Source organism: Panthera tigris, chromosome C1 (genome assembly GCF_018350195.1).
Source record: "Panthera tigris isolate Pti1 chromosome C1, P.tigris_Pti1_mat1.1, whole genome shotgun sequence".
In the NCBI taxonomy this organism is placed as follows: Eukaryota; Metazoa; Chordata; class Mammalia; order Carnivora; family Felidae; genus Panthera; species Panthera tigris.
In genome coordinates this window covers 24,219,160-24,234,496 of record NC_056667.1, presented here as the reverse complement: position 1 = coordinate 24,234,496, position 15,337 = coordinate 24,219,160, and the positions used below count along the sequence as shown (strand labels likewise).

At 49.8% G+C, this 15,337-nt stretch overlaps 2 protein-coding genes across 2 annotated transcripts; one reads left to right on the top strand and one right to left on the bottom strand.

The window, feature by feature from the left end:
- Positions 1–17: 17 nt before the first annotated feature.
- EIF3I (eukaryotic translation initiation factor 3 subunit I) lies at positions 18–8,246 on the bottom strand. The gene is made up of 11 exons (XM_007092413.3): positions 8,058–8,246; positions 7,860–7,952; positions 6,667–6,754; positions 6,291–6,356; positions 4,770–4,919; positions 4,553–4,680; positions 1,486–1,596; positions 1,277–1,366; positions 898–971; positions 324–416; positions 18–192 (listed from the first exon to the last, which is right to left on the bottom strand). The coding sequence occupies exons 1-11, from the start codon at positions 8,178–8,180 to the stop codon at positions 111–113; spliced, it is 1,098 nt and encodes a 365-aa protein (XP_007092475.2). The 5' UTR covers positions 8,181–8,246; the 3' UTR covers positions 18–110.
- On the top strand, positions 8,153–15,323 carry TMEM234 (transmembrane protein 234). The gene is made up of 5 exons (XM_007092412.3): positions 8,153–8,194; positions 8,485–8,636; positions 9,423–9,489; positions 14,220–14,312; positions 14,584–15,323. Exons 1-5 carry the CDS (start codon positions 8,179–8,181, stop codon positions 14,676–14,678), a joined length of 423 nt encoding a protein of 140 aa, XP_007092474.2. The 5' UTR covers positions 8,153–8,178; the 3' UTR covers positions 14,679–15,323.
- Positions 15,324–15,337: the final 14 nt, after the last annotated feature.

Sequence of the window (15,337 nt, the reverse complement as noted above, 5' to 3'; positions counted from 1 at the left end):
CTTCTCGCCAGAAGCCATTTATTTCCAAACTAATTTATTTCTCAGAGTCCAAAACTTTCTGTGAGTCCAGGCCCAGAAACTTCCCCGGTCTTGATGGAGATCCAAGCTTCTTAAGCCTCAAACTCAAACTCAAAGTACTGTGGGTCAAAATAGTGGATGCGGACATAACCATCTTCGCCACCGCTGCTGTAGCTGGAGAGAGAAGAGCCAGGGACCAGTCAGGTGCCCCCTCTGGGGGAGGGAGACAGGCCTGTCGGGCAGGGCATGGTAAAGGGATAGAGGCCAGTCCCGGGCTAAGCTCAGCTCCCTGCACGGAGCCCTACCTCTTGCCATCGGGATGGAAGGCAACACTGTTGATGGGTCCGAAGTGACCCTTGACTCTTCCAAACTCTTCTTCAAAGGCCAAGTGGAAGAACCTGGAGGAGGGTGGTGGGAAGGGACAATTCACTCTCCATCTCCTTCCGAGACACATTGGACGTACCACTCCCCAAATGCAAAGTAGAGAGTGGGGAATGTGAACAAAATAAGACAGGGGGGCAGACTGGATAGCTAACTTCCTTACTGCGTGCTGTGCAGCAAGTGTTAACTCGTTAACTCATGCATTTGATCTGTACAACTGTATGAGGTAAGTGTATTATCGCTGTCCCCATTATACGATCAATAATTGGGCATAGAGAAACACAAGGATGTGTCCAGGCCTTCACAGTGGGTCCAAGGTCATGCTGTAACTGCTGTATCACACACCTGTCCCAGGAAGGCCACAAATCTAGCTGCACCTCCTAGCAGCCAAAGAAATAAGGGAAGTCTCGGGTATATGGTTTGTGTCCATCATGAAAGACACTCCATGGGGTTTTGACTTGGAAGAGCTACCCCCCCCCCCCCCCCCCCCGCCTTTACCTGGCCTCAAACTTGCCAATCCTGGTGGAGGTGGTGGTTACATCCATGGCTTCCTGACCACCACCCAGCACCACCTGAAGGGAAGAAGAAAAGCTAGACAGGCCCAAAGGGCAGGCAAGTCCATTTTCTGTTTCTTATCCCCAGCTCATAAGCTTTTAATATCTCCCACATCAGACTGGAAGGATGCTAAGGGCAGGGCCCAACAGATACTTTAGCCACCTCCTGCCCTATCCCCCGGGGCTGCCCAATCATTGAATCATTGCTCTGGGAATCTCCTCTCTAGCTGACATTATTTCCTCCAGAATTCAGATCTCCATTGACACCCAGATGCTGGAAGCAGTCCAAGGCTTCAGCAGAAGCCTGGGTGTGCTTCCCTTACATGGTCATAGTTGGGAGAGAGGGCAGCTGAGTTGACTGGACGTTCTGTCCGGAAAGTCTTCTGGTGTTCAAGAGTTGTGGAGTCAAAGAGCTGGAGAAGACAGGGGAAAGCAATCTGTAAAAGGAGTCTTCTTCGGGGAAGTCAGGCAAGTTGAAAGCCTTGCAGGATGGTGGGAGGAGCCCCCTGCCAGACCCCTTGCCCAGGCTCACCTTGGCTGTGTTGTCCTTGGAGGCAGTGACAAACATGGTCATATCCCTGGATAACTGGATGTCATTGATCTGTCGGGAGTGCTCCTTAACATTCACCAGTACCTCTCCAGACTGGGGAAGGCGGAAGGGGAAGAGTGAGGTTCTGGGTGGCCTGACCTCCACAGGCCCCACTGCTCAGCAGGGCTTCTATACTGCCCCCTGTCCCAGCCGGGGGAAGGGAGGTCTGGGTTGGGATGGCCTAAGTATTCCCTGAACTAACATTTACCCCCTCCAAAGCCCACACCCAAACGTGGCCCACGTATACATTTCATCAACACTGGTAGTCCATCTACGAAAATACATGCTTATGGTGACATACCTATGGACCTATTAATTAATCAGCACATTACAAGGGCAGAGCACTTTTCACTTACTCCTTTCAACAGTCACTGAATTGTGAACAGTCACAATTTGCCAAGCATTGTACTATATACTCAACACCTGTTTTCTTTCCTTTCTTTTCTTTTTTTTTTGAGAGAGCACACAGGGGAGGGGCAGAGAAAGAATCCCAAGCAGGCTCTGTCAGGACAGAGCCTGACGCGGGGCTTGAACTCATGAATCAAGAGATCATGACCTGAGTGGAAATGAACAGTTGGGTGTTCAACCGACTGAGCCACCCAGGCGCCCCTAAAGGACATTTTCAAAGGAAGAAAGTAAGGCTCAGAGCGATGGTGTGACCCGCTGGAGATTGTGCAACCTGTAAGGGGCAGAGTGCCTGAGCTCACCCCTCCCCAGCCAGGGGTGGAGTCACAGTCCACAAGCACTGCTGTGTGTCCAGCTTTTTTTAGATCTTCTCCAAGGGCCATTTCACCTCCTGATTTCCCTTCCCACTCAGCAACCGGCTAGCCTGTACAGTACAAAGAGCAGAATTTGAGAGTCTGCCCTCAAAAGCACCTTTCTGTGCCTCAACTTCTCTATCTAGAAAACAAGATTACTAAAAGCCCACCACCGAGGTTCACTAGAGGGAGACTGTGACTGTGTCTTGTTTGACTTCGTTGTGACATGAACCTGGTCTACATTGTGCAGACACTGGTGAGATGATTAAAAGGTCTTTTGAGCACTGAGCCTCACACACACTAGACCCTCAGAGAATTTTCCTTTCCTCTCCTGAATTATTTTTGTTGTTGTTTTTAAGTAAGCTTTATGACCATTGCGGGGCTTGAACTCACGACCCCAAGATCAAGAATTGCATGCTCTATGGACTGAGTCAGCCAGGTGCCCCTTTCCTGAATTATTATTAGTTTTTAAACTTTTTATTTTTATTTATTTATTTGATTTTTTTAACGTTTATTTTTTTTTTTTTAATTTTTTTTTTTCAACGTTTTTTATTTATTTTTGGGACAGAGAGAGACAGAGCATGAACGGGGGAGGGGCAGAGAGAGAGGGAGACACAGAATCGGAAACAGGCTCCAGGCTCCGAGCCATCAGCCCAGAGCCTGACGCGGGGCTCGAACTCACGGACCGCGAGATCGTGACCTGGCTGAAGTCGGACGCTTAACCGACTGCGCCACCCAGGCGCCCCTTAACGTTTATTTTTGAGACAGAGAGAAACAGAGCATGAACGGGGGAGGGTCAGAGGGAGGGAGACACAGAATCTGAAACAGGCTACAGGCTCTGAGCTGTCAGCACAGAGCCCAACGTGGGGCTCGAACTCACGGACCACGAGATCATGACCTGAGCTGAAGTCGGCCGCTTAACCGACTGAGCCACCCAGGCACCCTAGTTTTTAAACTTTTTAAAAAAATTTTATTTTTGAGAGAGACAGAGAAGACAAGTGGGGGTGGGGCAGAGAGGGGGGGAGGGGGACAGAGGATCTAAAGCGGGCTCTGTGCCGACAGCAGCGAGCCCGATGTGAGATCATGACCTGAACTGAAGTCGGATGCTCAACCGACTGGGCCATGCAGGCGCCCCATTCCTGAATTATTTTTACCTATTCTGTGGGAAGGATGTATTTTTGTCTCCTTCATCAATGTGGACACATGGTAGGGACATATCTGGCTCCTGTATTTCGGGGAATAAGCACACCAGCTTTACAGTCAGGCCTATCCGAAGGCACAGATCAGTTCCACTCTTTGCTGGCATCAAGCATGATTCACGCCTTTGATTTGGTTTCCATTCCCTTTCTGCAGGTAGGTCTGGGGCCTAGTGGACTACAGCCGATGTTTGCTGAGTGACTGACTAACCTTTATGGTAGTGCCCTCCAGCATTGCCCAGGCACCCAAACAAGAAATGAAGACAGCCTGGGCTTGGCCCTGTCCTCATCCCCCATCTCATCAGTCACCCCTACATCTCTTGACTCTCAGGTGCTCCACACCTCCAGAGCTATTGCCTCACTCAGGTCCATTCTCTGAACTATGCCTGCAAAAGCCTCTAAAGAGAAAATCTGATCAGCAATAGCCATTTGAAGATTCCCCGCTACCAAAAGGAAAATCACAGTTCCTTTACCTCCTGACACTCGAAAAATCTTCTCCAATACCGTGTCCCAATGACACCAGACTCTCTTCTGACCAGTCCCCCTACTCCCTTAACTCTGTGCTTTTGTGTGCACTGTTCCTTTCACCTGTGGAACTGCCTTCTCTTCTTGCTTGAAGCTCTATTTATTCTTCACGGCTTAATGTACGTGCCACCTTCTCTGTGACGGAGGGCACTTTCTGTGCTTGGCTCAAGACCTCTGTGGTGGCACAACTCACAACCTGACTCATGTGCTAGCTAGCTGTTTGCCAGTCCGTCTCCCTGGGGACAGGGCGCATGTCTGATTCATGTCTTTGTCCTAAGAGCCCAGCATGGCACTCAGTAGTGGCAGGAAAATGCTTACTTGTGATCATTATGAACCTATCCAGAGTACTGTGTGACAAGTTTTTCAAATGCCTGATGTCCTTTGATCCTTGCAACGTTTTACAGATAAACAGGCTCAGTGAAGTAACTTGCCTAAATTCACAGCTAAAAAAGTGGTGTTCTTCACTGCTGTGCTATCCTGCCTTTTGAAGGGAATCGTTCTGGTGGACTTGGGCCCCACCCACCTCCTCACCTTGGCACTATACTGGTTGAGCTCTCCGCCCTCGTGGCCCGCGATGATGCACTCCCCCAGGGGTCCCCAAACGGCACTGGTGATCTTGGAGTCGTTGCAAGGGATCTTCATGTAGGGCTCGTTGTTGTCTGTGTGCAGTAGAAGAGGTCAGGCCCTGGGCTCTGGAGCTACGCCCCGTACCCCAGCCCCGGTCCTCACCCCCCGAGCTCTGCCTCACCGATCTGGCTTGGATCCCGCAGGTCAAAGAAGCTCACAAAGCACTGATAGCCCATCTGCTTGTCCGTGGAGAACATGATGATGTTGCCCCCAAAGTCAAAGCCACACGTCCGGACAGCTGAATTGGTCTTGAGTAGGGCCAGCTGCTTCCCTGGAGACAGGCAGAAACCTGGGCTACCCCTTGTCCAACGCCATTGAGAAGACGACACTCTCTACATCTACCTATCTTCCTGTTCACTGCTTCTCCTGGTCTAGTGACCCCAACCCACCGCCACCTTGGTGGCTACGCTTTGGCTCAAGATTTTTAATTTCCTGGGGCGCCTGGGTGGCGCAGTCGGTTAAGCGTCCGACTTCAGCCAGGTCACGATCTTGCGGTCCGTGAGTTCGAGCCCCGCGTCAGGCTCTGGGCTGATGGCTTGGAGCCTGGAGCCTGTTTCCGATTCTGTGTCTCCCTCTCTCTCTGCCCCTCCCCCGTTCATGCTCTGTCTCTCTCTGTCCCAAAAATAAATAAAAAACGTTGAAAAAAAAATAAAAAAAAAAAAAAAAAAAAAGATTTTTAATTTCCTCTCTGTCTCTCCTCAGACATCCTGCCGCTGTGGCACTGCTCTCATAGCGGAGTGCAAATGTATCTGTCTTCTCAGAATTTCTCTGCGTGTCTCCAGTACCCAGCATAGAGCTGGCACAGAACTGGGTGCCGAGTAAATATTTATTCAATGGAACAAGTTCATAGGCTCCCGTGTCTTCGGTCTGTTCTTCCAATGCTCCCCACCGCCACCAGAGTTTACTAAAACCGAACATGCTCTGCCCCGCTGAGGGACAGCACACCAAGTCTGACGGAAAAAAGCCAAGCTCCTGAGTTTGTCATTCATGGCCTATTCTGACCCTTGCCGGCCTCATCTTCTCTCCTATTTCATCTCCTAAGAAGCAGAAACTCCCCACAGATCAGATGACTTGGACAGGACACTTGCCATGCTTTCGTTCCAGTCTGTGCCAAACTGATGACCTCTTTCTCATCCTTTAAACCCCAGCTCACATGACATTTTTCTTGGGAAACCTTCCCGGGTTGCTTCCATCCCCAATCCAGACATCAGCTGCCCCCCTCTGGCCTTCCACAGTGCTCTGTGCTTTCTCCAACATGGCTTATGTCTCACCACAGTGCCTCCTTTTATTTTATTTTTTTAAGTTTATTTATTTTCAGAGAGAGTGTGGGAGGGGCGGGGGGGGGGGGCGGGACAGAGGATCCAAAGCGGGCTCTATGCTGACAGCACAAAGCCTGACGCGGGGCTCGTACTCACAAACCGGGAGATCATGACCTGAGCCGAAGTCAGCCCCTCAACCGACTGAGCCACCCAGGTGCCCCGTGTAGCACCTCTTTTCTTGTCTGTTATCCTTTCCTTGTCTGCTTCCTGTTCCTCAGAACAGGAGCGATGTCTGGATTTCTACTTGCCCAAAACGTATTCACCTAAACAGGTATACTGTAGGTTCTTGCTGTTTGAGGAAAAAGTAAACGATCCAGGCTTACCTGTTTCACAGTCCCAGAGACGACAGCTATTGTCAGCTGAGCCGGTGAGGACATGTTTGGTGTCCCCTGAAGAGGGTGTTAAGAAATAGAACCCAGTTCACCTGAGCCCCTGTCCTCCTGGAACACCAACTGAATCACCTCCCCACTCAGCCCCCGCCAGCCTTCCTTCCTCTCTTACCTCGGAGCATTCTACCCTCCTCATCTAGAACTGCAACTTGTCCTGACTGTTCCCCCAACCAGGGTACGGACTGGGATTAGGAGGTAGATATCGTTCCCTAGACCCACAATATCCTCCCAAACTCTCAACTCCAAGTTGGCGGCCTCTCCGTTGCTGGCAGACCCTGGGAGCACAGACTCAGAGCAAAGACAAGGATACAGTCGGCATCCACACACCACACAGCTCCAGTATGGCCCATGTAAGTGCCCAGCCTCTCACCGTTCACAGAGTACCATACATTGACGATCTGGAGGAGTTAATGACAGCGACACGTGGTAAACATCCCAAGCAGAGCAATGGCCTTCTATTTAGAGGTTCCCCAGGAACCCTCCACAGCCTCTACTGAGGCCACGTTTTATCCTCTCCTGCTCATTTCTTGGGAAACAGCAGGTTGCTGGTAAAAAGAACAACTCCTAGATTCTCCCCCTTCCTGCAGGTAAGTGGCAGGGGCACCAGGAGGCTTGCAAAAACATCTCCAAGCCATTGTCCCAGTCCTCCCCCAAACTCTCAAATACAGTGCTTCTCTCCTCTGAGCTTCTTTTCCTATCTGTAAAATGGCCACAACAATAATGCCTTCTTCAAAGGGTAGCTGTGAAGCTTCAATAAAATGGTGTCTAAGGGATTTAAAATATAAATGACTAACAATTCTTCACTCATACACACCGGGTACTTACTGTGCTAAGCTCCTTACTTGAATCTCATTTAACCCTGAAGGCAACCCCACGAGGGAGGTACTATTTGTACCCATAATGTATAAAAAAGGAAATGAAGTTTAGAAAGATTAAATGACAGGCTCAAAGTCACGCTGCTATTGGACGTGGGAGTCACGATTCAAATCAGGTCTGTAGGCTTCCCAACTCCCACTTTGAGCCACTAGAGTTAACGTCTTGCATAGGGAGGTGCCTCAAAGGGCAGTGCTGTGAGAGGCTGTTTGCACTCAGTGAAAGGCGGGATGGGGCCCAGAAGGACCGACTGAAATGAGCCCAGGGACACCCCCATAAATCCTCTGTTGTCCCTCACAGTCCAAGGATCAGCTGTCCTTTTCTAGAGATGGTGTGTTCCCCTACCTGGAAGAATAGTTTTGTTCTTTCTCAGAATGGTCCCTTCCCAGTCCCCTGAAGGGGCTGACTCTCATCTCCGTCCCCCTTCCACAATGGTCTGTGGCTTTTTTCCTCCTGGCTACTCCTTCCTTCTACCAACAACTGCGTTTTCCCGGTAAAATGCTCTCTCCCGGGATGGTCTCTCCTCTCGGGCAAAACTGGCTTGTCCACCCACCGCCCAGTGAGAGTGAACTCGCCCCCTCTCGGCCCCTGCTGCAAGGTCCCGCCGGCCCGCCCTCTGCCGACGCTCACAGGGTCCTTGGCCACCGTGAAGAGGAGGTCTCCCTCGCGGTTGTACTTAATCTGCGTAATGGACCGCTCATGGCCCTGCAGCAGGATCGGCTTCTGTGAAGACAAGACGGGAGTGTCACCGCCAAATATCGGCCCCTGCTCCAGCTCCAGACCCCCAAAGACCCCCCCATGCTAACACCCCAGCTCAGGGGAACTCACCATCCCTGCGTTGACGAAAGGAAAGCAGCAACGTGAGTGGGACCGGAAGGGGCTTAGCGCCACTTCCGGATTGTGGGTCTCCGCCCCTTCGCTCCCGGAAGTGGCCGGGAGCGGCGTTGCCATGGCGGCATCTCTAGGTGGGTAGGCGGCCCCGCCCCTCTAGGGGCTTCCCGAGCCTTGCCCCGAGTTCATTTCTTGCTCCACCTTCACCACTTAACCTCGACCCCTGCCCCAGCCCCAAACTTTGGGCTCCTGGATCCATCTCCTCGGCCTCCAGGGCCCTGCCCTATTCGCCAGTCTCACCCGGGGCGTTGGAGAGCGAAGGAGAGATGTGGCAGCGGCTGGCTGAGGAGGCGAGGCCAGAGGAGGGCTGGGCCCCGCGGGCGGCAGTTTGGTGGGGGTGAGGGTCACTCGCGTCTCCATCCAGGGCAGGTGCTGGCTCTGGTGCTGGTGGCTGCCCTGTGGGGTGGCACACAGCCGCTGCTGAAGCGGGCCTCCTCCCGCCTGCAGCAAGTTCATGAGCGGACCTGGGCCCGGCAGTTGCTGCAGGAGATGAAGACCCTCTTCTTGAACACTGAGGTACGTCTGTGAATGGCCCCTTTCTCGCGCATAGCTGCTAAAAATGTGGTCTCTGGAGCCAAACAAATCTGAGTCAGAGTCTGCTCCCCACCAGCTTACTCGCTGGAAGCTCTTAGATGAGACACCTGTCCTGCTTGAGCCTCAGTTTCATCATCTGTAAAATGGGAAAGAATGGTAACCATCTTATAGGGTAGTTGTGAGGATTCAGTGAGGTGAGGCACATAAAGCACTTAACTAGTACACAATTGGTGTTCAATCTATGGCTGCTGTTACTAATGTTTTATTATGGTGATCCCTCCAACAGACCTTTCCAAGGGAGGACTTGGGTCTTAAATTGACCCTGGGGTGGGAAGATCTAGAGAACTACCCCTGACCTCAGTGCTGCCCGTCTAGGCTAGTGGGTAAGACAAGACACAGACACAACCACCTCTCTGGGCTAAGGGCTATGAAATAGGTACAGATTAGGTGCCTCCTGAGTTCACAGGAGGGAGGTTGGAGCTAGGAGCCTGGGGGAATGCTTTCTGGAGGGAGTGACATTGGCACTCAGGGACTTGCTGGAGGGGGAAGATGGGAGTAGCAGGGCTGTGGGAGGGGCATTCAAGGCAAAGGCTTGGAGTTCAGTCAGTAACTTCCTGTCTGCCCTGAAGGGTCCTTTTCAGAAGGCTAAACACTCTCTGGGCCCTTATAGCTACCCCTCCTTCTAAAGAAAGGCATAGCAAGAAGCTCAAAGAAGGCAATGCTCCTCAGTCCAGCATCACACTGACTGCAGATTTCTTCTGTTTCCAGTACTTGATGCCCTTTTTCCTCAACCAGTGTGGCTCCCTTCTCTACTACCTCACCTTGGCATCAACAGGTGGGTTTCTGACTTAGAACTGCCATGCTCAGTGGTGGAAGCCACCCAGAAGAGTCACTTGGGGAGGGTGCCTGAAACACCTTTTTCCATGAGTGAGGGAGAGCCCACTATCTCCAGTTCCCTCTCTGCACCCTCTTCCCTGAGCAGTTGGGGCACAGTGGGCTGATTATGAGTATGCTGCCAGGCATTTGGGTTGATCTGTAGCCCAGCAGTCTTGCGCAGCAGCAGAGGAAGAGGGAAGGTTCATTTTGCTGTGCTAATGGCTGGCACTGGCACTCTTGTTTCCACTGTGTGCTACCTGTCTGACCCTGTGTAAGTCTCTTAATTGAGCGTTGGTTTCATAGGATGGTCTTCTTGCCATTGAGAGAATTAAATTAGTGTATGAGAAGCATCTAGCAGAGTACCTGGTGCACACTGTAGGAGCTCAATAAATATAAATTTCCTTTCCCCCACTGATTGATGACTGTCCTCTATTGCATCAGATACTGTGCTAGTTTTACACATTTTATAGCCATACCTCAGAGATACTGCAGGTTTGGTTCCAGACTACCGCAATAAAACTTATATTGCAGAACAAGGCAAATGAATTTTTTCGTTCCCCAGTGCATATAAAAGTTATGTTTAGGGGCATCTGCTGGCTCAGTATGTGGAACATGCAACTATTGATCTCAGGGTTGTGAGTTTGAGTGTAGAGTTTACTGAAGGATAAGATTTAAGTGGGAATGCAAGCTGGTGCAGCCACTCTGGAAAACAGTATGGAGGTTCCTCAAAAAACTAAAAATAGAACTACTCTATGACCCAGCAATTGCACTACTAGGTATTTATCCACGGGATACAGGTGTGCTGTTTCAAAGGGACACATGCACCCCCATGTTTATACCAGCACTATCGACAATAGCCAAAGTATGGAAAGAGCCCAAATGTCCATGGATGGATGAATGGATAAAGAAGATGTGGTCTATATATATACGATGGAGTATTACTCGGCAATCAAAAAGAATGAAATCTTGCCATTTGAGACTACATGGATGGAACTGGAGGGTATTATGCTAAGTGAAATTAGTCAGAGAAAGACAAAAATCATATGTCTTCACTCATATGAGGACTTTAGGAGACAAAACAGATGAACATAAGGGAAGGGAAACAAAAATAATATAAAAACAGGGAGGGGGAGAAAACAGAAGAGACTCATAAATATGGAGAACAAACAGAAGGTTACTGGAGGGGCTGTGGGAGGGGGGATGGGCTAAATGGTAAGGGGCACTAAGGGGTCTACTCCTGAAATCATTGTTGCACTATATGCTAACTAATTTGGGTGTAAATTTTAACAGATAAAAAATAAAGTTAAAAAAGAATAAGATTTAAAATAAAAATTAAAAAACAAAAAGTTATGTGTATACTATTCTGTAGCCTATTACGTGTGCAATAGCATCATGTCTGCTACAACAACGCACATATTTTAATTTAAAAATACTTGGGGCGCCTGGGTGGCTCAGTCGGTTGAGAGACTGACTTTGGCTCGGATCGTGGGCTTGAGCCCCGTGTCAGGCTCTGTGCTGCTTGGAGCCTGGAGCCTGCTTCAGATTCTGTGTCTCTCCCTCTCTCTCTCCCCCTCACCCACTTGTGTGCATGTGCTCTCTCTCTCTTACAAATAAGTAAAAAAAAAAAAAAAATTTTTTTTTAAATCTTAAAAAAATACTTTATTGCTGGGGCACCTGGGTGGCTCAGTTGGTTAAGTTCAGTTGGTCCGACTTTGGCTCAGGTCATGGTCTCACAGTTCGTGAGTTTCAGCCCTACACAGGACTTCATGCTGACAGCGGTGAGCCTGCTTGGGATTCTCTCTCTTTCCCTCTCTCTCTGCCCCTCCCTCCCACTCTCTCTCAAAATAAATAAATTTAAATAAATAAATAAACATTAAAAAATACTTTACTGCTTGAAATGGTAACCATCATCTGAGCTTTCAGCAAGTCATAATCCCTGATCACAGATCAGCATGACATGTATAATAATAAGGAACAGTTTGAAATACTGCAAGAATTACCAAAATGTGACACAGACATACAAAGTGAGTAAATGCCGTTGGAAAAATGACAACGATAGACTTGCTCGATGCAGGGTTTCCACAAACCTTCAATTTGTTAAATACACAGTATCTGCAAAGTGCCAACAAGAGAAGTGCAATGAAATGATGCCGGATTTCTATTGGATTGTGATCATGATGCTATGAAGCAGACATGATATCCGTGTAGGAGATGAAGTTACAAAACTTGGGGCAATTTATTTCCCTTCTCTGAAGTCAAGCATGTTAGTGCAGAAGGATTTGAAGCTATGTATTACTCCAAGTTTATGTTCTTGAACTTAACTATGAGAAGTCCCCCTGCTGTGGTTTCGTCTCCCATGGAATCTCACCCAGGCCCCAGAGAGCTCTGGAGAACCCCTCAGAGGCCACAGAAGGGTGAGGAGACAGGCTGACCTCAAGACCTACCACTTCAGCTTCAACTAGAGGCTACATTTATCCCTTTTACATGTGGGGCTTCTCATAAGACATCATTTTTTTAAATTTATTTTCAGAGAGACAGAGACAGCATGAGTAGGGGAGGGGCAATGAGAGAGGAAGAGAGAGAGAGAATTCCAAGCAGGCTCTGCACTGCCAGCACAGAGCCTGATGTGGGGCTTGAACCCACGAACTGTGACATCATGACCTGAGCCGAAATCAAAAGTCAGATGCTTAACTGACTGAACCACCCAGGCGTCCTGAGACGTCATTTTTAAAAAAGGTTTATTTATTTATTTTGAGAGAGAGAGAGAGTGAGTGGGGAGGGGCAGAGAGAGAGGGAGAGAGAGAATCCCAAGCAGGCTCCGCACTGCCAGCACAGAGCCCGATGCAAGGCTCAATCTCACGAACTGTGAGACCATGACCTGAGCCGAAATCAAGAGTCAGATGTCTAAACTGACTGAGCCACGCAGGCGCCCCATAAAACATCATTTAACAGGAAGTTTGAGCACCTGGGTGGCTTAGTCAGTAGAGCATGTGACTCTTGATCTCGGGATCGTGAGTTCAAGCTCCCTGTTGGGTGTGGAGATTACTTAAATAAAACTTAAACAACCCCAAAAGTTTGAAAAGCAAATAAATAAAAGCAAGTTTGAAAGCCTCTGGCACTCCCTGCTGCCCAAGAATGCCAGCTGACTGCAGTTAGCCCCTTACCAAGTTTTGAGCAGATGGCAACGTTGGGGTCCTGTTATCTCCTCTCCTGCTCTACATCCATCTTTTAGCATCTGTCTATTGTAGTAATCAACAACAGTGGTCACTTTATCAAAGATGTATATCTTCAGCCAGGAGCTAGACACATTATCCCGTCTTATCTTACCTCAGCGCTGTGTGGTACGGAGGCGGAGGCGTTGTCACCTTGCTATCATTGTTGTACTTGTAGACTTCAGAGGTCAAGGGCCTAACCAAGGCGGCACAGGGAGACCTAGGTCAGCCTCACTCCAGTGCCCTTGCTCTTCCACGGCCCCATGCTGCTTCCCCTCCCCATCTACTGTTGCACACCAGTCGATAGCAGTCCTCGCATTCCACGGAAGGTGTGTGAGCCCCAGGAAGCAGCTCTGAGTAGGTAGTTGGGTCAGTTTCTTGGGTGGGGAATGCCATCCATGGTGGGGACTCTCGGGATGAGAAACAGGACAGTTCCTCCTCTTCCTGAAGCAGGTGAGGCCGGGAATGCTGGGAAGGAATGAGCTGACTCAGGAGCCAACGTGAGCAGTTGGCCTGGCAGTTATTAGTCTTGTCATTGTAAGTAGCTCATTTTCTGATTTAAACTTTTTTTTGTACGCTTGTGTAATAAGCACACTTAACATGAGGTCTATTTTCTTAAAACGTTTTTTTTTTTTTTTTTAAAGTAAGCATTACACTCAACGTGGGGCTTGAACTCACAACCCTGAGATCTAGAGTCACACGCTGTACCGACTGAGCCAGCCAGGCGCCCCCATCTTCTTAAATAGCCTAAAATATAACTTTTTAAGAAGATGGGGGCACTTGGGTGGCACAGTCGGTTAGGCCTCTGACTCGATCTCAACGCAGGTCATCATCTCACAGTTTGTGATTTCAAGCCCCTGCATCTAGCTCTGCACTGGCAGTGCGGAGCCTACTTGGGATCCTCTCTGCTCCTCCCCTGCTCTCTCTCTCTCTCTCCCTCTCTCAAAAAATAAATGAGCTAAACTAAATAGATAAATAAATAACATTCTCAGTCGGCCTCAATTTATGTGTCCCCTCTGAGCTTTTGTTTTCTTTATGCAAAATGACAACGCTCTTCTTGCAGTGTTGTGTAAGATATGTCTGTAAGATACAAAGCACCCAGCACACAATTTGCACTTACTAAGTGATGACTGTGTTTTTGCACTCGTCCTCCTGCATCCTTTGGGCTTTGTGGCCTGTCCAGATACCCTTGGGATCTCAGAAGCTCTCTGAGTACAAAGACCTTATCCTTATCAGCCAACCGCGTGGTCACCGACCACTATATAGTTCAGGTCTTCATGCTGGAATTGAAGGAGCACCAAATTTAGAGTCAGGAAACATGGCTTGAATCTTGAGTTTTGCTCTGATTTCATCTGGAAAGAGATACTTTTTTCTTTCTTTCTTTTTTTTTTTAAACAGGCTGTCTTGATAAACTGTTTTGTGCCTAGAAAGGCATTTTTTGGCATCTCAGAGATTTTTTTTCATTCTGATCACTCAGATCTGACCCTAGCTGTACCCATCAGCAACTCTCTGGCCATCATCTTCACACTGATTGTTGGGAAGGTCCTTGGAGAAGATATTGGTGGAAAAGGTAAGTTAGACTGCTTGCAAGTGCAGGAAGCCGCTACTTGGGCCTTGCCACCCCTGGTTAGTCCTTTCCAGAGCCATCTCCCAAGGGCAGGGGAAGAGAGGATCTTTCCCCATCCCACCCCTTTCTTCTGCAGCTCTTCCTTAGAGCCATCAGAGTTTCCTTCCCCTGGGTGTTCTGGGGACAGACCCCATCTGAGCTGGGCGCCCAGCCCTGCACCAGCTCCTCCTAGCGTGGCTGGGCTCAGCCCCTCGATTTCTGCCCATTCTCCCAGGAGCATTCACAGGCATGGTGCTCACCATGGCAGGAATTACACTCTGCGTCACAAGCTCCGTGAGCAAGACCCAGGGGCAACTGTCTGCCCGTTGAGTGGGCCGATGCCACCCTGCAGCGCTTCTGTCTCCAGGAAGCCCCTGAGCCGTGAGGTACAGCCTCACGTGAGGTGCAGCAGACAGACCTAGCACTTCCCCGCCTGAGCCTCAGCGTCCTCCTCTCTTAGGGGGCTAAGAGCTACCTCGTGGTGGATTGCACAAGAGAACTGGAGCAAAAGGGTTTTGTAGCTTCCGAGATCTGTTCGACTGCTAGGATTTAGCACAAGAGACTTCACACTCCTCCAGCGACCCTTCTGCCCCAGCAGCCCTCTTCGTGCTTTCATGTCAGGCCCCCAGCCCAGCCACTGTCACTATGGCCTGATCCGGACTGTCACAGCAGCAGGCTCCACGGACTGCATGGAGACAGCCAGCCGTAGTCTGAGCCAGAAATGCAAACAGAAGGCCTCCAGGGCTGTCAGGGGCCCCCGCTGCCTGAGGGGCATCTGAGGGGATGAATGGCAGGTGCAGAGGAGATGAGCGGTCTGGTAGCATCGCCTGTCCCACCCATGAGATGGGTGGAAATCCTCACCAGCCTGCCCCTCTCAGCCAGCCAGCCTCCTGTGGGCCCCTGCACCACCTCACTCCAGCCATGTGGTACGGTACCTGGCGAGCAGTAGCCTCAAATAAATCTGCACTAAACAGACGGAGGATAGTAAG

Coding starts and splice junctions, on each gene's coding strand:
- TMEM234 (XM_007092412.3), top strand. Junction 8,637..9,422: donor CCCTCTTCTTGAACACTGAG/GTACGTCTGTGA, acceptor TTCTGTTTCCAG/TACTTGATGCCCTTTTTCCT. Junction 14,313..14,583: donor AGAAGATATTGGTGGAAAAG/GTAAGTTAGACT, acceptor CCATTCTCCCAG/GAGCATTCACAGGCATGGTG.
- EIF3I (XM_007092413.3), bottom strand. CDS start 8,180: ATGGCAACGCCGCTCCCGGCCACTTCCGGGAGCGAAGGGGCGGAGACC. Junction 4,920..6,290: donor TCTCTGGGACTGTGAAACAG/GTAAGCCTGGAT, acceptor GCCTGTCTCCAG/GGAAGCAGCTGGCCCTACTC. Junction 1,597..4,552: donor TCAACCAGTATAGTGCCAAG/GTGAGGAGGTGG, acceptor CGCCTTCCCCAG/TCTGGAGAGGTACTGGTGAA.